Raw genomic sequence first — 22,841 nt, forward strand, 5'->3', positions numbered from 1 at the left:
GGGAATGTCACTGTTAGTGGGAATTTCACACACATAACACATAACTCAGTGTTGCCCGTGACTCGTGTATAAGTCTACCCCTATACTTTTATGAAGTGAATCCGACCTAAAATTTCTAGACTTCTAATCGAGTATATACAGTAATTAATAATAATACATTTATAAATTATTTAGTCAGTGTTTGCCCAGTTGTCAGCGCCCATTGTAAAATCTTTCCTCACCCCGATTTACAGTTTTAAATTTATAACAGATGGCATCATGTTGTACGTACAGCTCTGTGGAATATTCATGTACTAGTTCGGAAAGCTGTGAAAAAAATATACCTTGGCCCATCATATGCAATTCACTTCTCCTCTCCAAGTCGATATTTTCACACCTGAATAAAATGCCTTTTAAACCTCTAGCAAGCGGAAAAAAAACAAAAAACTCAAAATTTTTCTTGTACTTTTTCTATTACTTTTTGTTCCTTTTTTATTGCATAGTGCTGAAAAGTTTTTTTAAAAAAATGTTGAAAAAATACCTCCTAGGAGTAAACGCAGGACATAAAGTGAATTGCATATGGGCCCTGGTCTCCCAGAATGCTCTGGTAAGAGAATTCGGCATAGGTAAACAGCCTAGGTCAGGCTTTCTCCACCAGGGTTCCCTGGAACACCAGGGTTCCTTGGCATTTTACCCTATCATGGCGGAAGTATAATAGAGCGCATTATAATAGGGGGTACTGTAAAAATATTCACTGAATTGGGAGTCATGAGCACAGTATATTGAGGGGCAGGTAATAGGAGGTAGTGAAATTAACAGCCTCACCTACTTATAAACACCATGCCTCCTGAAAAATAAATGCAGGGATTCCTCAAGATCAAAAAATTGTTTGCAATGGTTCCTTGAAATCCAAAAGTTATTTGCAGGGTTCCTCCGGGGTAAAAAGGTTGAGAAAGGATGGCCTAGGCCGTGACATCACAGGGAGGGCGGGGCCGCATACAAATATGCAGTAATATATAGATATAGAAGTGTTTCTAATGCTGAAACCAGGAAAATTACCTTAAAAAGTGGGAATCCTGAATCATTCTACTTTATGTCACTAAAGTGCCTCTTTAAAACCAGTTTAGATTGGCTGAATCACTTGCAATCCCCAAATTTAGTAAATTACCAACACATGTTAAGATCTAAGTTCATGGACAAAAGTGCTATTTGGGTGCATATGACAGCATACAATATTGGTTTTGTGACATAGGTCAGTATTCATTGTCTTAAATGCTTTTCTTTTTCTTGCAGTTTGATGGGGAAAACATGTACATGAGTATGAATGAAAGTAATCAGGATTTCCTTTCGTCAAATCAGGTAGGTTCCGCTTCCCTTGTCATGTTTGTGGTAGAAGTGGCTGTAGAAGTGATGGCCTTCTGTAACCTTCCTGTGCCTTTTGTCTATAATTAAGGGGCCTCTCTATGTATAAAGGTGACAGTCAGTCCACTCACCAGAAAAGCAACAGTATCTCTGCACATCTCAGTTCGCTGTAGTTATAAAAGGGGCACTAAATCAAAAAGTTTGGGGTTTCTTTTCCGCACAATTACTACGTTTATGAAATTTGTAGGGATGGAGGCACCAAAATTATTGGAATAATAGTTTTATACAGATACAAAAAAAAAGATAGGGCATCAGTTCAACTGTAAAAAAAATTGTATTCATTACACAGACAACGCGTTTCACTGGTACTAGCCTGCTTCCTCAGGTCAATACCCAGTGCCTTGGAACAATGTTCATTAGAGTACGGGTGCCTTTGATCAAACTAGGAGACCTCCAGGTTTACCATGTTCAATGAACCTTAGTGTTGCTTGCCATAAAGTGAAATCTTCTATTTGAAATGTAAGTGTGTTTGGGTGCCTTGACACTTTGAAAAAAAAGCACAGAGTCAACTAGAACCATGAAGCCACCTGAATCACATGATTTAGGTGGCAATATATACGGAGCAGGGGTTGGACAAACAGTTTGGCCCCCTGGCACCCGCTTCCTCTCTCCCACCTTCCCGACACACACACACTTCCCTCCTTATGTATCTGCATCCTTATTTGACCGGTGGCACCTGCTGCGACCAATCAGGCAAGGATTCTGGCAACAGATCAGCCAATCACAGCTGCCCACTGCTTCTTTTGCTAACTGGTGCCAATGGTCTCACGGCCACGACCATGGCACCATCATTGGGCCAATCACTGCACTTGATCAGTAGTAGTGACATCTGATAGGTCACTGCTACTAATTGAGTGCAGTGATTGGCCAAATGACAATAGTGTAGTCCCGCCCACAAGACCATCGGCACCAGTTAGCAACAAAAGAATAGCTGGTGGCTGTGTTTGGATGGTCTTGTTCCTGCACCCCCGCACCTCATGTATAATTGGGGCAACGGACATAGCTGAAGCCCTAGGTTACGTTAAAGAAGGGGCAGGTGGGCATGGGGTACCCAGGGCCAGTTTTATGAGTAGCTAGAGGGAGGATTAGTGTTACAAAGATGAAGTCTTATTAAGGTGATCACTAACAATACAATTCGTTTTCAAACGGGTATTCATTTAAACGATCAGAAACGATCGTTTGGGACCACTAACCGACAAAACCTCCTAACCAATCTAATCGATCCAGTTTTCATATCAATCCCTTCAATCTGATTGGTCAGGAAATTTTAGGCTGTTAGTGGACCCAAATGATTTCCGATCATTCATACGAATAGCTGTACATAAACGATCGTTGGCTGAAATGTATCGTTAGCGGCCACCTTTAGTAGAATATCAGGGGTATTTCATCTGGCACACAAATTTCTCCTGCGCCCTTTTCACACGTATGCACCATGGAATACTTTTATCTAAAACATCCTGGAGTTCCCTTTAACAGACCTGAGTCGAGAAAGGAGAAATGTGATTGGCTGGCTATGGTTTTAGAATAAGCCTAGACTTCCCTGGCTCTGGGCATCTTAATAAGCTGAGAGAATAGAGTATAGACTCAGCAGTGGTAAATGTATATCCATTAGTTAAGTGTTTAATAACGCCATATATCCAGCCACCCAGCTGGCGCACGAGACCTGGAAAATATCAGAGCTCAATCCAATTACGTCCAGTCCAAATATTAACCCGACTGTCTCCAGCCACTCTTGTACTATCGAGCACTACAAGGCTTGCAGAGATAGCCATCTGACACACGGATTACACCATTACAACAAGTCTGAATAAAAAAAGACCTGCTGTTTATAAATAGATCATACATCATGATGAATAGAACAAATAATTTTTTTTTGCATATATCTTAAGTCTAGATTATTTATTCCTTCTACGTGTCCCTCCACGCGTATCCACGCCTTCCCCATATAAAACTGGCTGCTAACTGTTCATATACCTTCACGTATATGGGCAGCCTCTTGAAAATGTTCTTACCTCTGTCGATCCCTTGCCTGCATGGGAGACCTCCACCATCGTGGGGGGTCTAAGGGGTGCAGAGCAGTAGCAGCAGAGGCAGAGATTCCATGTGTGCACACCCAGGTTTTGCAGAGCAGCTATAGCGGAGCTTCATACTCCTTCGTGTAGCCGTGCCATGCAGCCTTACCACTTCTGATGCCTGTCACATGACATGCAGCATTGGGAGCCGCAAGTTAATAGCCTGCATGGTGCGGCTACACGTAGGATTGAGAAGGACCTGTCCTGCTGCCAGAGTGAGGTACATTATGAAACTCCGGTGCGGCTGCTCTGTAAAATGTGGGGAGGGGATGGGGAGAGGAGAGTCTGGAAGCACACACACAAGACACCACAGGCAGATGCGCAAGTGAGTTGGTCTGCTGAGGTTGGAGGAGGGGGGGGGGAGGCATATATAAGTTACACCCCTGTCCCAGACACAGCAGATAAGAGGCAGAGAAAGTTGTCTTGACAACAGATCTCAGAGATGAAGCCGGCAGTGCAGCTCTCTGACCCTTGATAGGTGTGCACACATTCACAATTACAGTCAGGTCTTGATCCCAACAGTTTGGGACTGAGTTTGGTACAGACGTGTTGCCTGCAGGCAAGTGGCGCGACCGTTGCTATAGAGGGGGAGGAGTGAGGAAGAAGCTGCACAGAGTGGGTGGGGTGAGAAGAAGAACCAAAGGCTTGACCTGTGCGCAGCAAAGACAATCCACCACTCTGGAGGATGGGGGCCATCATACACACACTAGATTCTTGTCAGAGCCAGCCCTGATCTACAGTAGTGTGTGGACAAGGCTTTAGGGTTAAAGCGCACCTGACCTGAAGCAAAGCTACATAACGTAGGCGCAGAGGTATGTTCATGCTGGATCCACATACCTCTGTGTATTGTCTGCTCCTATCCTGTTGTCCCCATAAAGCACTCCTTAAAAAAAAAATCGGACTTTCGGTTTAAATCAAAATTTCAGACAGGAAGAGGCGGGCTTGCTGCAATGTTCCCTCCCATCACCCCTTCCATTCGCTCTTCTTCGCCGCCTCTTAAGAGGAGTAATAGGGGTGATAGGAGGGAGCCTGCCTCTTCCTGTCTTGAAAAATGTGACTTTTGGATAGAGACAAAATTTAGGAGTGATTAGAGATCGGAGGAAACAAGGAGAGAGACAAAATTTAGGAGTGATTAGAGATCGGAGGAAACAAGGAGAGTAACAGACAACACACTGAGATATGTGGCTCCAGCATGAACATACCTCTGTACTTACCTTGGGTAGCTTTGCCTCAGGTCAGGTGTACTTTAAACTAAGGCATGCACAAGTTAGTAATGGCCCGATCAGGCAAGCTGACTGATCCCTCCCAGATCAGACGTCGTTTGGTCCGTAATCGATTCTTTGCGCACCTCATCAATCAAACCATGCTATGGAGGCCCTGATCCCCCGCTGCTCCTCCTCAATCTGTCCAATCACACCTTTAATCAAAATCATCAGAAAGTGAATCGATCAGATCTGTCAGGGGCAACAGATGTCTATCAGATGAGAGCCTTGATACGTATATGCCCAGCTGAACACCACGTAAATTCATTTTACCCAAAACAATGGATTCCTGATTGTTTTGAGTGACAGAAGCTTCTAGGCAGATAAACACAAGCTCTGCAGCTGATCTAGAGAAAACGCATGAGCTCGGAGTGCAGCTTTAATACATGGAGCACACACTGGGGAATCGATTACAAAATGTCGATTTCCTTCCCTACTAAATCGAGCCCCATATAGCATTGTTAGCGTCACTGCAAGGCTCCCATCACCCCCAGCCAGGACAGGCTAAATTGCGCAGCCACGTCTGGTTAGGCCCTTCCAGATAAGTCATGGAGACAGCCGCCCTCTTCTTAACGCTTATTATGGCAGCTTTTAGGCCCATCCGAGCCTGCGGGAGGAACACAGATTATATAATTCCACCTATTTAAATCAAATCACAGTGACACTCCTGGCCACGGCGTAGAGTGAGCTTTTCCGTCCAGAGCAGACGGCGGCGGTAATGAAAGATGACATCCAGTCATTCAGCGCTGACCTGCTGACCCCCTTAGAGAGCGCAGTGGAGGGACACAGGGGGATAGAATCTGTGTGTGACTGGGATTGTATACGGAAGCCGCCTATTGTTTGGCCAGCACAAAGAGGGGCCTTTTCTGAAGAGTTAAGGGATGAATGGAGTGTGCAAATAATTGTGTCATTCTGGGCGGCCGGCCATTGGAGGATTCCTGGTGACAAAGCTGTTAATGGTTCTATACAGCGCTGCGGCCGTGCTGCACAGGCCCACCCATTGTTTTAAGAGGTTACACATACAATTATGTACTACGACATGGCTGCCATCGCTAGCATGCTAAAGGTTAGAGAGGAACTCCGAACAGATAGAGGATAAGTGCAATTGTGAATATGGGAATATCAACCCCAAATTGCCCCATGGAGAACAATTCAATTGTAGTAATTATAATTACCGATCCCCACCCTTGAGACATTTTAAGATAGAGCAGTTGAAAAGGGCGCAAGACGAGTCCAGTTAAAAAGGGGGCACCAGCTATAATAAATTGAACTGCAGCTACAAATACTAGGCACCCTTTTCAACAGGACGCCAGGGGGTTAAGTTAGGGAGGCGCTCACGGGGGTTAAAGCTAAGCGCCGGGGGGTGGAAAGGTGGTTTAAGCGTTAGGTGCCCACAAGGGTTTTACAGTTAGTTGCCAACCGGAGGGATGGGGGTTGAGATTAGGCACCCATGCGGTAGGGTTAAGGTTAGGAAACGGGGAGGGAGTTGCAGTTAGGCGCCAGCAGTGGAAGGTTCTCTGTGAGAGTAGGGAGAGGTTAGGTCATAGTAAACTATCTGTAAATTTTACTGATCTTTTACTATATGAATGAAGCAGTAGAATATAGGTAAATTTACTACCAACTATTCCTGTGCAATTTTAAACAGGCGCCTTTATCAAGTGTACACTTTTAAGAAGCCCCTATCATTGGAGTGAATTTTCTTCCACAAGAGAATTATTGAAGAAACACAAGATCATCAGGTGACTGATGTGTCATTCATTGATTGGCAGGTCACGATCATGTGATCATGTCTCACTTTTGCTCCCTAACCAGGATCAGCCAGCCAATCAGAGAAGGGAAAATTAATCTTCTTTGCAAGAGACATTTGTGTGTTAAGCTATACACTTTTTTTTAAATAAAAATGGTCATCTACAAATTTCCTGCGCAGCCTAACCAGGTGACAGCCTGAGCACAATCAGTGTACAAAGATGATGCTCAGGTCTCTGCGGAACAATAGATTCTGTCCTGCCTGAGAGGGGATGGGGAGAATGAGCAGGAGGTGCCCCAATGTAGCTCACAGCCAGAAATACAATATCCAAATCTACCCTGATGGATCACTGAAGGAGGCATTGTAACAACAGTTCTGTACAACTCGAGGGCTGAGGTCCTCACACATTTTTGGCACAGCTCAAATAAATTGATGGGAATGAACCAAAAAAAGTTGTGGTTAATCAAGTACAACACATTTCTCCATTTCTCTGTCCATCCTAAATACTATTTACACTGGGCTGCCTAATAGTGGGGGTACATCTGGCTATTTACACTGGGGAGGAGGCTGCCTAATACTGGGGGCACATCTGGCCATTTACACTTGGGAGGGGGCTGCCTAATACTGGGGGTACATCTGGCTATTTACACTGGGGAGGAGGCTGCCTAATACTGGGGGCACATCTGGCCATTTACACTTGGGAGGGGGCTGCCTAATACTGGGGGTACATCTGGCTATTTACACTGGGGAGGAGGCTGCCTAATACTGGGGGTACATTTGGCTATTTATACCGGGGAGGGGGCTGCCTAACACTGGGGGCACATCTGGCTATTTACACTGGGGAGGGGGCTGCCTAACACTGGGGGCACATCTGGCTATTTACACTGGGGAGGGGGCTGCCTAACAATGGGGGCACATCTGGCTATTTACACTGGGGAGGGGGCTGCCTAACACTGGGGGCACATCTGGCTATTTACACTGGGGAGGGGGCTGCCTAACACTGGGGGCACATCTGGCTATTTACACTGGGGAGGGGGCTGCCTAACACTGGGGGTACATCTGGCTATTTACACTGGGGAGGGGGCTGCCTAACACTGGGGGAACATCTGGCTATTTACACTGGGGAGGGGGCTGCATAACACTGGGGGTACATCTGGCTATTTACACTGGGGAGGGGGCTGCCTAATACTGGGGGTACATTTGGCTATTTATACTGGGGAGGGGGCTGCCTAACACTGGGGGAACATCTGGCTATTTACACTGGGGAGGGGGCTGCCTAACACTGGGGGCACATCTGGCTATTTACACTGGGGGCACATCTGGCTATTTACACTGGGGTGGGGGCTGCCTAACACTGGGGGTACATCTGGCTATTTACACTGGGGACGGGGCTGCCTAATACTGGGGGCACATCTGACTATTTACACTGGGGAGGGGGCTGCCTAACACTGGGGGCACATCTGGCTATTTACACTGGGGAGGGGGCTGCCTAACACTGGGGGTACATCTGGCTATTTACACTGGGGAGGCGGCTGCCTAACACTGGGGGTACATCTGGCTATTTACACTGGGGAGGGGGCTGCATAACACTGGGGGCACATCTGGCTATTTACACTGGGAAGGGGGCTGCCTAACACTGGGGGCACATCTGGCTATTTACACTGGGGAGGGGGCTGCTTAATACTGGGGGCACATCTGGCTATTTACACTGGGGACGGGGCTGCCTAACACTGGGGGAACATCTGGCTATTTACACTGGGGAGGGGGCTGCCTAACACTGGGGGTACATCTGGCTTTTTACACTGGGGAGGGGGCTGCCTAATACTGGGGGCACATCTGGCTATTTACACTAGGGAGGGGGCTGCCTAATACTGGGGGCACATCTGGCTATTTACACTGGGGAGGGAGCTGCCTAACACTGGGGGCACATCTGGCTATTTACACTGGGGAGGGGGCTGCTTAATACTGGGGGCACATCTGGCTATTTACACTGGGGAGGGGGCTGCATAATACTGGGGGCACATCTGGGTATTTACACTGGGGAAGGGGCTGCCTAACACTGGGGGCACATCTGGCTATTTACACTGGGGAGGGGGCTGCCTAATACTGGGGGGCACATCTGGCTATTTACACTGGGGTGGGGCTGCCTTATACTGGGGGTACATCTGGCTATTTACACTGGGGAGGGGGCTGCCTAATACTGGGGGCACATCTGGCTATTTAAACTGGGGAGGGGGCTGCCTAATACTGGGGGCACATCTGGCTATTTACACTGGGAAGGGGCTGCCTAGTACTGGGGGCACATCTGGCTATTTATACTGGGGAGGGGGCTGCCTAATACTGGGGGCACATCTGGCTATTTACACTGGGGAGGGGGCTGCCTAACACTGGGGGGTACATCTGGCTATTTATACTGGGGATGGGGCTGCCTAATACTGGGGGCACATCTGGCTATTTACACTGGGGGATATATGGATATCTTACCTGGGGAGAGGGGCTACCTAACACTGGGGGTAGATCTAGCTATTGGGGCTGCCTGATCTTGGGGGCACATTTGCTATTTATACTGGAGTGGCACAATTTGAATGGTGTACCTTGGAATCTCCGCCTCTAGTATTGGAGAACCTTGTACCAGCCCTGTGTGTCACCGGGTTCCTGTGTCAGTAAAGAAGGTTGGGGAAGAGGAGAAGACAGGCAACTGAATGTCACTGGGGAGAGAATTACATCTGACGGATTAATGCATTGGGTACATTTCAAGTTTTTTGTTTTTTTTCCCCTTTTTGCAAAAAAGACAACTTTTTAGAACTTTAAATGTATTTAAATGGATTATTTATTGAGCAGTGAGAGCATGGTTACTGTACATTCCTGGACTGGGGCTTTAATATCAGAGGATGGTCGTGAGCTGACAGCCATGCAGCTAGCATCTCTTGGACGTTAGTCAGAACTGACCACCTCCATATTTCGCATCAGCGTGGATTTCCTTTACCTCGAGATCAGGTATTTCCGAGGTTCTTCTTAAATGCACTAATTTAAAAAGCTCATAACCCCCCCCCCTTTATGGGCACAGCAGAATGTGACACTTGCAACATACACACAATGCCGCCGTGTTTACAACAGACAAATCTGCTTCCTTCCAACAATTCTCAGAGAGTTTGAATCTCAGGAAATGTCGCTTTCTCTCCGTGAACAATAACGGAACATTTATTAGAAGACAAAAATACTCTGTCGGTTAAGCTAAGGGGGGGGGGGGGGGGGCAGGGGAGGGGGGGATGGTTTAGGCAAAGGGGAGAGTGGCAGGATTAGCTCTATATATTGGAGAGATAGTTGAGGTTGCAGGAACTACTTGGCCTAGAAAAAGGGCAACAGAGACCCAGCTTGTATCTTTTATTTATGGATTTTTTGCATAGCTCTGAAATGTCAAGTAAAAGGCCAAATCCATCCTAAAAAACTGCCTATTTCTATTGGAGTAACTCCAGGGTTGATACATTTATTCTACACATTTTCCTTTTCCTATAAGAGAATTCTTGGAGAATTGTGGGATGGATTTTTCAGTTTTTCTTTGGTCACCATCACGTGATCATGTCTAGTTTCTGCTTCCTGTGGAGGCGAAAACAGGAAGCAGAAGTGAGGCATGGTCATGTGATCGTGACTAACACATCAGAAACTTACAATTTAGTCAACCTGATCCCATGTGTCTCCATAAATGTCCTTTAGCAAGAATTTCTGTAGATTAGATGGTGGCTTTTACAATCTTTTAGTAGTGATGGTCATGTCTAAGAGGATCAATGGAGAAGCTTTTGATTTGTTTGATCAGGTGACAGATTTGCAAAGCTCTGACTTGATGTGATCACATCCTCCTTTAGCATAGTATCATGACTTCCAAATCAAAGACTTACATATCTGTCACCTGATCAAACGGATCACATGCTTCTGGATGAGTTCTCCTAGACATGACCATCACTACTCTTCATGTCTTCAGTGTTGAGGCAATTTCACCATAACTTCCTCCTAACTGCTATGACACTAAGCTGACAGAGGATTTCCCACTAGGGATGAGTAACTGAGATTAAAAGGAAACCTGATATGACACCTATGCTAGTATTTATACTTAACTGGGGCTTCCTCAAGCCCCATGTCCTCCATTGGCTCCCTTGTCATCTTCCCAGGTTGCTCCATTCATTTACAATCTTCGCCGGTAAAAGGGCTCCGGTGGCGTCAGTTCAGCTGCAGTGTGCATGCATGGCTCATCCCATCCCTCTCCCGTCTCCAGGAGTGTTTTGCACCTGCAGCCCGACTTATGCAACTGGAGCCATTTTACCGGCGAAGATTGTAAACTAACTGTAAGGCCCTTCAGAGTACCTGCTCACAAATCAGCTCCAATGCCCCAATCTATCACCACACGCTTCACCCTATGTGGCGCGTCCCCGCTTGAACAGGAGGTGAGGAAGTAACACCTACCTGACTTCGGTTACACCCAGGCCTTAAGTGTGCAAAGTATTGGAGCTGAATGCAGGGTGAGCAGATAAACCTTCAGGCCAAACAAGACACACAGAATATATCGAGTCCAGAACAGTCCAGGGTCATACACGTGAGATCAGATATGCAAGGTACAGAGCAGTAGGCAATAAGCAGAGTCTAATAACAATCCGAGTCAGGGCAGGCGGCAGGCAATAACAGAGTCCAGTAACAATCCGAGTCTAGGCAGGTGGCAGGCAATAACAGAGTCCAGTAACAATCCGAGTCTAGGCAGGCGGCAGGCAAGAGTGGTCGAGGTACAGGCAAAGGTCAAAATCCAGGAATCCAATGACACAGAAGTATAACAGCACCCAGGCAACTAGCAAAAGCTAACGCTATCACGGGCAATGACAGGAAGCACTCAGCAGGCTTATATTCTACATGCAACCAATCAGTGGCCGGCCACATGCACCCAACAGCCAATCACACACAGGCATTAATCAGCTGACAGTGAGGTCAGCTGAAACAGATGACCACAACAAGCCAACTGACCCACCCAATACTGACCAGCAAACCTTTCTGACAGTATTAGTCATAGCACAGTGGTCAAACTCACCACCTCCGACGTGGGAGACCAGGGTTCAATCCCAGGCAGGGTCAGAAATTATTATTATTTCATATTTAAATAAAACCCCTGCTAAGTGTCAGCTGACTACCTCAGTCGTCGCCTCAGACCATACTGCGGCCGAGAGGAGCGGATCCTTACACTAACAGAGCATCCAGTGAGGACAACGAGGGAGGAAACTTAGGACAGGGGGCTGGAGCAGGAAGCCCCAGGTAAGTATAAATGCTGCCATAGGGGGTCATCTCAGGTTCACTTTAAAGGCAGCTAAGCACAAACCGAAATTTATTTAAAAAAAAATTAACTAACCGTCCCATAACTTCCCATAAGAGAGGTTTTTGATTGATTGTGTGAGCTGTTGTGGTTGGGGGGGAGGAAAGGGAGGGATCATTTACATTCGGGGAGCTGCTCCTCTGCCCCACCCCCCCAACCATGTCTGTATGGGATGTCCTATCTTCTCCACCCGACTGGCCAAAATGCATGCCAGGAGATGTAATCTGTAAAAAAGTCAGGATACAGATATGTACAGAGTTTTACTGATGGTATGCCCAAATTCCCCTCATAGCCACTCAAGATTGGCAGGTAGTGCATTCAATTGGCCCAGTTCTTATACATGCATACAGTTTGCATTGAATTTGTATGCATACCGGAATTCTTCATATCTCATTGAGCTTCTCTCCTTTCTATACATGGTTATGCTGCCTATGATTTATATTGACATCTTTTTTTTAAACCCAACTCTGAAAATAGATTTTATTTTAGTTTTGGGTAGTATGCAAAGGGGTTAGAACTGTTTTAAGGCTATTATTGCTGTATGAGTTCCGAATGGAGAGATTTTTCCTCACTTCCTGTCCCTGGGACCTCCATGAAGCTTTTGTTGCTGCAATATGAAAACTTGGTAGTCAAAGGATCATGAAATGTCACAACAATAAGAACTTGTAGGGAATTCCAACTCCTCCCCACCCTATAAAAGATGTTTTAATCCCCGTTGATAGTGTCACTCATTGGGAAATTTCTGCTTGTCCAGTCTCGACAGGCAAATTCTCACAGATGGGACACAGAACAGCAATGTTGATGTGGCTCTGTAAAAGGTATAAGCTATAGGCTTATTATACACCAATGGCCCTGGATGTGAGCCTAGCTTCAGGGGCATAACAAGATAATTTGCATATTTGGGAGTGATGCATCATAGGAAACCACACTTAAAGAGAACCCGAGGTGGGGTTCTGACAATGCTATCCGCATACAGAGGCTGGGTCTGCCTATACAGCCCAGCCTCTGTTGCTATCCAGATCCCCCCTAAGTTCCCCCTGCGCTCTGCTATGCCCCATAAATCACAGCCGCTCTGTTGACAAGCAGCGGGCTGTGTTTACCTATGTACTGTCAGTCTCGGCTGCTCCCCCGCCTCCTGCATAGCTCCGGTCCCTGCCCGCATCCCTTCCCTCCAATCAGCGGGGAGGGAAGGGACGCGGGCGGGAACCGGAGCTTTGCAGGAGGCGGGGGAGCAGCAGACTGACAGTACAGAGGTAAACACAGCCCGCTGCGGCACGCTGTGTGTCGAAAGCGCGGCTGTGATTTATGGGGGATAGCAGAGTGCAGGGGGGGGGGGGGCTTAGGGGGGATCTGGATAGCAACAGAGGCTGGGCAGTATAGGCAGACCCAGCCTCTGTATGCAGATAACATTGACAGAACCCCAACCTCGGGTTCTCTTTAAAGCTGAATCATAACAAATACCTTCTGTTTTAAGAAGGCAAATTACACGGAGTTGCTTTGTAGTAAGAGGGCTTTTCTCTCTGGTTTAGTCCCCTTATATTCTCCTAGTGGTTCTGGGTTAACATAAGCTACTAGGGTATTCTGTAGAGCAGCAATACAAATTAAAGGGTTCTTTTCAGCTACTTCACTATCTAAAAGTACTGTAAAAACAAAGCAAAAAACCTTTATCTCATTTTACTCCATACCTCCATCCATTCACCAATACTAGCCATCACACCTAATTCTATGTACCGGTACTACTTCAGACAGATTTTCTTAAATCATAATTACTGTCTGGTATACAGCCCCGGGCCCCACCATGAGGTTATGAGGTTGGGTGAGGCAGGTTCTTCGGGGGGGGGTGTGTGTGTGTGTGTGTGTGTGTGTGTGTGTGTGTGTGTGTGTGTGTGTGTGTGTGTGTGTGTGTGTGTGTGTGTGTGTGTGTGTGTGTGTGTGTGTGTGTGTGTGTGTGTGTGTGTGTGTGTGTGTGTGTGTGTGTGTGTGTGTGTGTGTGTGTGTGTGTGTGTGTGTGTGTGTGTGTGTGTGTGTGTCCCTCCCCTTCCTCACCTGGTTCCCTCCCTCCACTCTCCCCCTCCAGCTATTAGTTCTGTTTAAAAGCATTAGGCAGACAGACTCAGTGCTCTGTTTGCTTAAAAAAATGTACTCCTGATCTGCAAAAGAATATGTCATTCACAGCTGGGAGAGCTAATTGTGCAGCAGCTTTCTGCAATCACATGACAATAAGATGAAGGCTATCAACTATCCAGTCTCTTCTTAAATACATTTTTTTTCCCTCTTAGTAGATACAATAGTATGGGGTAAAAAACATATGTTGAATGAAAACACAAAACGAATGTTTCAGTTGTAGCTGACCAATCACAAACTAGCTATCTTCTTTTAAGAAAATATGTCACCTCCACACTAAAAAAAAGGTGTCCACTACACTCCTATATAATAAACAAATAAACATGACTCTTCTTATTTAAATATCAGGAATCAGAGCCCAGATAGTTTGTGTTGAGCAATCTGTCATTTCTGAAATTGACTAATCAATCAGCTTCTGTTTTTCTGATGTAAAGGTATTAACTCTTCCTCTTTTAATGTTCCCAGTAGCAGCTCTGCTGATCAGGTGACTCTCCTCAGAGCTGCAGTGATCAGGGACTTTCCAACATAGACTGCTCAGGTTTGCTTTAAGACGTTGTCACAGTTTGCTCTGAGCCACACTGAAGCAGATTGCTAGTTTTAGGTTACAAATTAAATTTTATTATTCAGTAATTTGCTGGAAAATATATACAGAAAAAGACTGTTCTATGCAAAGCTAGCAGCAGCCAAAACCAATCATCAACACACACATAGTAGCAATGCGCCCTCTAGTGGCATCCTGAGAAAGCAACCGCATCTCAGGCTTATTCAGCACGATCTGACTGTAGGACTGCTGTAAAGATTGCCGTAATCCAAAGCAAATAGACAGTAAAGCAAACCTCAACTCAGAACTTCCTCTCTGCTCTAAGAGATAGGCAACAGGATAATAACCTTTAATAAAAAACATTGTTACAGCTAATACAAATCCTGCAATAATACTGCAGTGTGCATGCTTCCTGCTTTTATGGATGCAGACATAGGGTTAACACCCTGTGTCTATAAATTAGCAGCTCTGCTATGGCAGGGGAGATTCCTGAGCTGACAAAGCTGAATAGATGAAATTACACTGGTAAATAGTCACAGATGAGGGGGAATTAGACAGGCTAAACTCTCTAAATACATACAGGGTGTATTTCTCTATGTTTTCCTTCTGTCCGGTGCAAGAGTTCAGGTCCACTTTAAACAGACTTAAGTTTAATTAAAAGTCATCATACCCTATAAGATATTTACAATAGATAATATGTTGGAATTAATAAAAGCATTCAATCTAACTTTAAAAAATCTGATGAAAATAAAGGCTCTTTCCATGTTTGATCATTTTATTGATCTGATATAGATTGGGAAATGCAGGGGCGTAGCAATAGGGGGTGCAGAGGTAGCGACCGCATCAGGGCCCTTGGGCCGGAGGGGCCCCAAAGGGTCCTCCCACAACTGTAGTATTAGCTCTCTATTAGTCCTGTGCTCATAATAGTCACTTCTATAGATACTTGAATAGTGGTAATCATTAACAAGCTATTTCCCATCCCCTTCTTGCACCTCTGACACTGTAGTTGCCATTGGCAGGTTTTGGTGCGCCGTATCAATTGTTATGTATAAAGTGCTTGGGGGGCCCCATTGTAAAACTTGCATCGGGGCCCACAGCTCCTTAGCTACGCCACTGGGGAAATGTCATTGTTTATCTAGTTGTTTATGTAGCTGGGTCTGTGGGAGATCTGATTTAATATAGAGTGTTACAAATAGTAAGTGATTTACCGTATTTTTCGGACTAGAAAGACGCTCCTGACCATAAGACGCACCTAGGTTTACAGGACAAAAACCAGGGAAAAATATATACTAAACCTGATGCATCCATGGTGAAGGGGCATCTTGTGGATTATGCCTCCTTTGTACCTCATGGCCCCTTGTCAGGGCCGGATTTACCATAAGGCACTGTAGGCACCTGCCTACAGGCGCCTGATGATGGAAAGGCGGCTCACTCTCCTCCCCAAGTGCCTCCCACCCTCCTTCCCTATGCAGAGTCCTGATGAGAGTGTAAGTGAGAGGTTACTCACTCTGCTCTCCACCTTCCACTGACGAGATTTCCCTTCAGGCAGGGGCCCCTCTAGCTACTTAATACTGAGCTTCTTCTAGCTACCTAATACTTGGGGCACCTCTAGCTACTTAAGATTGAGGGTACTTCTGGCTACCTAATATTTGGGGGCACCTTTAGCTACTTAATATTGAGGGTACTTCTGGCTACCTAATACTTAGGGGCACCTCTAGCTACTTAATATTGAGGGTACTTCTGGCTACCTAATACTAAGGGACACCTGTAGCTGCCTATGACGGGCAAGGGAAAGTAAGGGAGAAGTGACAGCTAGGAGAGCCAGCACACTTGTGTTGTGGTTTGGTGGGGTTTGGAGGTTAATGGAGGGTGAAGTCTAAGGCGCCAGGACATCTGTGCCTATAGGCTCCTGTGAGGTAAATCCGGGCCTGCCCCTTGTACCGCTTGAGTCTCCTTGTGTCCTCTTCTATGCCCCATTTGTGCCTTTAACCACCTGAGCGGTCTGGACGAGCTCAGCTCGTCCAACACCGCCGGAGGTCGCCGCTCAGGCCCTGCTGGGCCGATTTTCATCAAATAAAAAGCAGCACACGCAGCCGGCACTTTGCCAGCCGCGTGTGCTGCCTGATCGCCGCCGCTCTGCGGCGATCCGCCGCGAGCAGCGGCGAAAGAGGGTCCCCCCAGCCGCCTGAGCCCAGCGTAGCCGGAACAAAGTTCCGGCCAGCGCTAAGGGCTGGATCGGAGGCGGCTGACGTCAGGACGTCGGCTGACGTCAATGACGTCACTCCGCTCGTCGCTATGGCGACGATATAAGCAAAACAAGGAAGGCCGCTCATTGCGGCCTTCCTTGTTTATTCTGGGCGCCGGAGGCGATCGGAAGATCGCCTCCGGAGCGCCCTCTAGTGGGCTTTCATGCAGCCAACTTTCAGTTGGCTGCATGAAATAGTTTTTTTTTTATTTAAAAAAAACCCTCCCGCAGCCACCCTGGCGATTTAATCAGAACGCCAGGGTGGTTAAGAGAATGCTAAATCTACCTCTTTTCCTGAGCCTTTGAGACTGCAAAATTCAGGGTTACAGCGCTTTGCGCCCCCAGGGAGAACAGCACTATAAAAATATTATCATTATCTAAAACTATATGTTGGCCCTAAAGATCAGTGAAATATGGCAGACAAGGTCCTCCAGTACCCAAGGCTGAGACACCAAAGTGCGCCCCTCCATTCCTCCCACCAGGGAAGCCATTAGGGGGGTACAAGAGGGACAGTAGTATGGGGCCCAAACAATGGCAGTGCCACTCGAGCCTCTGCTGGCAATTCTACTGTGGTATAACAGAAGTTGTGTGGTCATCTCCCTCTTTCCTGCTGCGTGATTAGTAAACATGCATCAGTGCAAGGGGGAGGGTGTTATGGGCGACAGGCAAGTTGCTTTGACTCTACGCCACATACCGTGGCTCTGCCCCCACACAATCTACCTATCAGATGGTTATTTGGTGTGAGGGGGCCCCAGAAAATTCTGATGGCGGCCCTGCCTCCCACTGCAGCCGTCACACACTTATTGCTATTAGACTAAGAGGCGCCGCCAACCCCCCCCCCACCCCACCCCCAAACACCTTAACCTCTAGTTATCTGGCTTGCAGTCACTGCCATGTATCACATTTTCTTCTTTTTCTCTGCTTTAAACATAATAGCGGAATGATAGCTGAGTGAGTTGTTGAGTTGTGCGCCCCCTCCCACACTGCGCCCTAAGGCTGGAGCCTCTATCGCCTCTGCCTCAGCCAAGCCCTGAAATGTGGACTGTGAATTGCTACTCTAACTTTTCATAGATCTCAGTGACTTTACAAATAATTATTATGGCCTATTTATAAATAGGTCGAGTAGTAAGTCCAATAACAGAAAGGTACCCACTATAGATACAGTCTTGATGGTACAATCTTACCAAATTTATGTAGTAGATGGGCAGACGGAGTGAATATACTTTGAATGGATACTTAATGGATACCTGAAGTGACATGTGACATGATGAGATAGACATGGGTATGTACAGTGCCAAGCACACTAATAACTATGCTGTGTTCCTTTTTTTTCTATTTCTGTCTGAAAGAGTTAAATATCAGGTATGTAAGTGACTCAGTCCTGCCTCAGACAGGAAGTGACCACAGTGTGACCCTCACTGATGAGAAATTTCCCTTTTTACCTCTTTCTTGCTCTCAGAAGCCATTTTCTGCTAGGAAAGTGATTTATCGTTGGAATTTCTTATCAGTGAGGGTCACACTGTAGTCACTTCCTGTCTGAGTCAGGACTGAGTCAGCTACTTACATACCTGATATTTAACTCTTTCAGGCAGATAAAGAAAAAAAAAGGAACACAGCATAGTTATTTGAGTGCCAATAGACAGTGTAGACACTGTACATACACATGTCTATCTCATGTCACACGTCACTTAGGGTATCCTTTAACCACTTTACCCCCGGCGGTACGAATTTCTCCGTCCCTTTTTTCCCTCCTAAAAAAACCAGGGACGGAGAAATCCGTACCTTCCGCGCTCCCGCCGCTTGTGCGCGCGCACCCGCCGCTCGTGCACGCCGCCGCCCGCTTGCCCAGAGATCAATGAACGGGAAAATCCATTCCCGTTTGTTGATCTAAGCCCCCGCAATGATCTGCTGCTTCTTTCAGAAACAGCGCGATCATTGTGAGTCTCCCAGCCTCCTACTGCTTCCTGTAAGCGTCCTTCCGGTCGCTTACAGGTCGCATGTAAACATCTTGTGTCCAAATAGTAAACTACACCCTAATGCATTTTACACATACAAATAAATTGTTTTACATAATAAATTAACTAATTACCTCCCACACTTCCCAATTTATTTTTTTTGTAATTTAAAAAAAAATATACAATAAAAAAAAAAAACATAAATAGTTACCTTAGGGACTGAACTTTTTAAATATTTATGTCAAGAGGGTATAACACTGTTACTTTATAAACTATGGGCTTGTAATTAGGGATGGACGCAAAACTGAAAAAAATGCACCTTTATTTCCAAATAAAATATTGGGGCCAAACATTGTGATAGGGACATAATTTAAACGGTTTTATAATCGAGAATAATAGGCAAATAAATTTCATGGGTTTTAATTACAGTAGCATGCATTATTTAAAAACTATAATGGCCGAAAACTGAAAATAATATTTTTTTCCCACATTTTTTCCTATTTTCCCCATTAAAACACATTTAGAATAAAATAATTCTTGGCATAATGTCCCACCTAAAGAAAGCCTAATTGGTGGCGGAAAAAACAAGATATAGTTAATTTAATTAATAATAAAGTTATAGACGAATGAATGGAAAGGTGAAAATTGCTCTGGTGGTCAGGGGGTAAAACCCCTCAGTGGTGAGGTGGTTAAGGTAGACTTCTCATATTACATAGAAGCGATAAGATTGTGCAATCAAGAGTGTTTCATTATTTTATGATCCTCATTATTTATAACTACTGATCGGCCCAAAATTGAACAAACAAATTATGAAATACTGAAAGCAATTAGGTTGATGACCACCAATTATAACTATTACTTTTGGAAATTAATTTTTCAATCTGGAAAATCCTTTGTGTAGCTGTGCTGGATGCAACTGTGCACCTATCCATATAGGCTTAAGGTCTCTACAGCCTGTTATTACCGGTTGTCAGATATGAGGTCTTACATCTATTTCCTGTGAACTACAAAGTCACAGCTACTCATGTAGACATCTACTTCCTGTGAACTACAAAGTCACAGCTACTCTACTTCCTGTGAACTACAAAGTCACAGCTACTCATGTAGACGTCTACTTCCTGTGAACTACAAAGTCGCAGCTACTCCTGTAGATGCACGGTTTCAGCGGTAGGACTGGGATTCTGGGAAATGTTTTCAGGTGTCTATGGCTAAGAGTCTTAATAACTCACCTGCTGTATTTTATGAATGTTTACAGAGCATCACATAATTCTATGTTTCTGAATATTGTCCTGAGGATTTCAAGGTGATAAGACAATCGAGAAGCAACAAATTTAAAACAATTAAGACTTTAATGAGCTCATTAACTGCATTAGCCACAGCATTGTTATAGTAATCAGATTACCATGTGATCCTGGTCATTAACCAGTGATTGGACTGGCCATGTGGTGGAATAGCGCACAGTGTACCACTTCACCGTACGGCAATGTTTCTCAAACCTATCCTCGTGACTTTCCAACGGTGCATGTTTTGCAGGCAACCTCACCTATGCACAGGTGGGGTAATCAGTGTCTCAGCTGCATGGAATCCACCTAGCTGAGACACTAATAACCCCACCTATACATAGGTAAAGGTTGCCTGCAAAACATGCACCGTTGGGGAGTCACGAGGACAGGTTTGAGAAATCCTGCTGCATGGATTTCTTATCTCATCCCCATGTTTGCATGCATTTCTTCCAAGCACTTTTGTTTCCTTCCACAACCAAAAGACATACTGGTTGGTTAAGTGGCTTCCCCCCATTGGCCCAGGATTAAAACTATGAATATAGTAGGGTCAGTAGCGGAACATGAAAAAAGGGCGCAGGAGCCCTTGTGGAAAAAGGGGAGCTGCCACAGGTGCCTATTATAAAAGAATGGATATTTGGAATTAAATATATTTTATATGTTGCCACCGGGTGCCCACATTTTTCTTCTTTGATGGAAATCGCAGCTTTATGTTGGGGGTAGGTTGGGTGGGTTAAGTGTTAGGTGTGGTTGGGGCGGAGTTAAGTGCTAGGCATCGGTAGAGGAAGGGCTTAAGGTTAGGCGTCGATAGAGGGAGGCTTTAGGGTTAGGCATTGATAGAGGGAGGCCTTAGGCTTAGGCATCGGTAGGCCTTAGGGTTAGGCATCGGTAGAGGGAGGTCTTTGGGTTAGGCATTGGTAGAGGGAGGTCTAAGGGCTAGGCATCGGTAGAGGGAGGTCTTAGAGTTAGGCATCAGTAGAGAGGGGGGGGGGGTCTTAGGGTTAGGCATCGGTAGAGGGAGGTCTAAGAGTTAGGCATTGGTAGAGGGAGGTCTTAGGGTTAGGCATCAGTAGAGAGGGGGGGTCTTAGGGTTAGGCATCGGTAGAGGGAGGTCTAAGGGTTAGGCATTGGTAGAGGGAGGTCTTAGGGTTAGGCATCAGTAGAGGGGGGGGGGGGTCTTAGGGTTAGGCATCGGTAGAGGGAGGTCTAAGGGTTAGGCATTGGTAGAGGGAGGTCTTAAGGTTAGGCATCAGTAGAGAGGGGGGGGGGGGTCTTAGGGTTAGGCATTGGTAGAGGGAGATTTTAGTGTCAGGCATCAGTAGAGGGAGGTCCTAAAGTTAGGCATCGGTAGAGTGAGGGTTCAATGTGAGAGTGGGGTTAGGTTAAGATATAGTAAAAGATCAGTAATCTTTACAGATATTTTACTAGCTAATTTAGTAAAATATCAGTTATTTTACCAATATTTTACTAGCGGTAATCCCCAGCACCCTTTTTTCCAGGTGCCTTTTTTACAGGTCAGTAGATATTGAGCCCCCTCTCAGGGACAGTTACCTGAAACATGAAATATTCAGTGTACTCCGTAAAGCACTGTTAAAAAGATGACAGCACTATATAAATACATCATCAATTAATGGGAACCAAAAGTAACCCTCAGGTACTCGGAGGAAGTCAAATCTGGGGCACAAGCTTCCAGCACCCATGTACAACATTCAGTGATTTAAAACACTGAAATTGAGAAGCTACAAGGCACACAAATGAAAACAAACAGAAGGCAATCCATTATATTCACGCATGCATTTAACTTACTAATCACAGAATAAAGGTTGTTAATTTTATTTTTGTTTTACAAAAAGGTCCGTGGGTCAGACTCCTGCCTTGGAATCAGTGTCTCCTCTGCTGTGGCCACACACAGAGGATATACACTCCTCTCACTGCTTTTGTTTCCTCCCAGCCCATCAGGAGTTAATCCTTAATGAGCCTGTGCTTTAAAAATCCATTTCCTTTGCCGTTCCATTGTGCCGAAAATGATTGTGCCTTTAAATAACCCCTGTAATGTTTTCCTGCATGACAATGAAAATTAGTGAATTATAATCAAAAACTACTCCAGAGGAATGATTGATGCAGGAGCTGTGCTGGCAGGCGCTGGAAATTGTGTCATTTTACCAACTGCAAACCTCTTACTGCAGATGAAATGTATTCAGTCTCTTCTTAAAAAAAAAAAAAAAATAGAAAAAAAATCTTTTTTTCATAACGTCAGTTGCAGTATAGTGCCATCGCTGAAATGATTTTACTTAATAAAACTGGTTGCCATAGAAATCCCATTTCTCTCTCTCTCTCTTTCCTGCATCTGTCTCTCCTTATTTTTATCAAATCGTTCCGCAGAAGCCTCTTTCTCTCGCTCTGTACCCTATTTTTTTTATTTTTTCATAAATGCAATAACTATTCTTCAGATAACAGATCCCATAAAAATGATTGCAATTCTAGTATACATATTTTTTTCCCTCTTGTATTTTTTTTCTTTTTATCGTTTTGCTAATGCAGCACTATTCTACTGCCTAGCAACACATCTGCATTGATGTAGTATGTGCACTTTTCAGCTTTTTAATCTTTTTAATAACATTTTCATTTTAACCGCTTGGATACCAGCACTGCTAGACATTCGCCATAGCAAGGGAAGAGCGCTCCCGGAGTCGGGGGCTTTGTTTTAGTTTTGTGTAATGTCAAATGTATTCAGTTAGAAAGGTATACTTGCCTCCCCCCACCACCCCCACCTTGTAACATTTCTATTTTTAACCGCTTCCAACCCAACTTGCCAAGATTACATAAAGCAGGGAAGAGCAAGCCATGGATCTTAAAGCCTTTGT

General features: G+C 45.4%; 1 protein-coding gene across 6 annotated transcripts in view; it reads left to right on the plus strand.

Moving 5' to 3' along the window:
- The window catches only part of TOX2 (TOX high mobility group box family member 2), a 214,633-nt gene that overhangs the window by 80,441 nt on the left and 111,351 nt on the right, over nucleotides 1–22,841 (plus strand). For all 6 annotated transcript variants that reach the window (XM_068263540.1, XM_068263546.1, XM_068263545.1 and 3 more), the window contains exon 2: nucleotides 1,273–1,338. In XM_068263540.1, coding sequence (XP_068119641.1) covers nucleotides 1,273–1,338 — 66 coding nt within the window. The remainder of the gene's footprint in view (nucleotides 1–1,272; nucleotides 1,339–22,841) is intronic.

This window comes from Hyperolius riggenbachi, chromosome 12 (genome assembly GCF_040937935.1).
Source record: "Hyperolius riggenbachi isolate aHypRig1 chromosome 12, aHypRig1.pri, whole genome shotgun sequence".
NCBI classification, from domain to species: Eukaryota; Metazoa; Chordata; class Amphibia; order Anura; family Hyperoliidae; genus Hyperolius; species Hyperolius riggenbachi.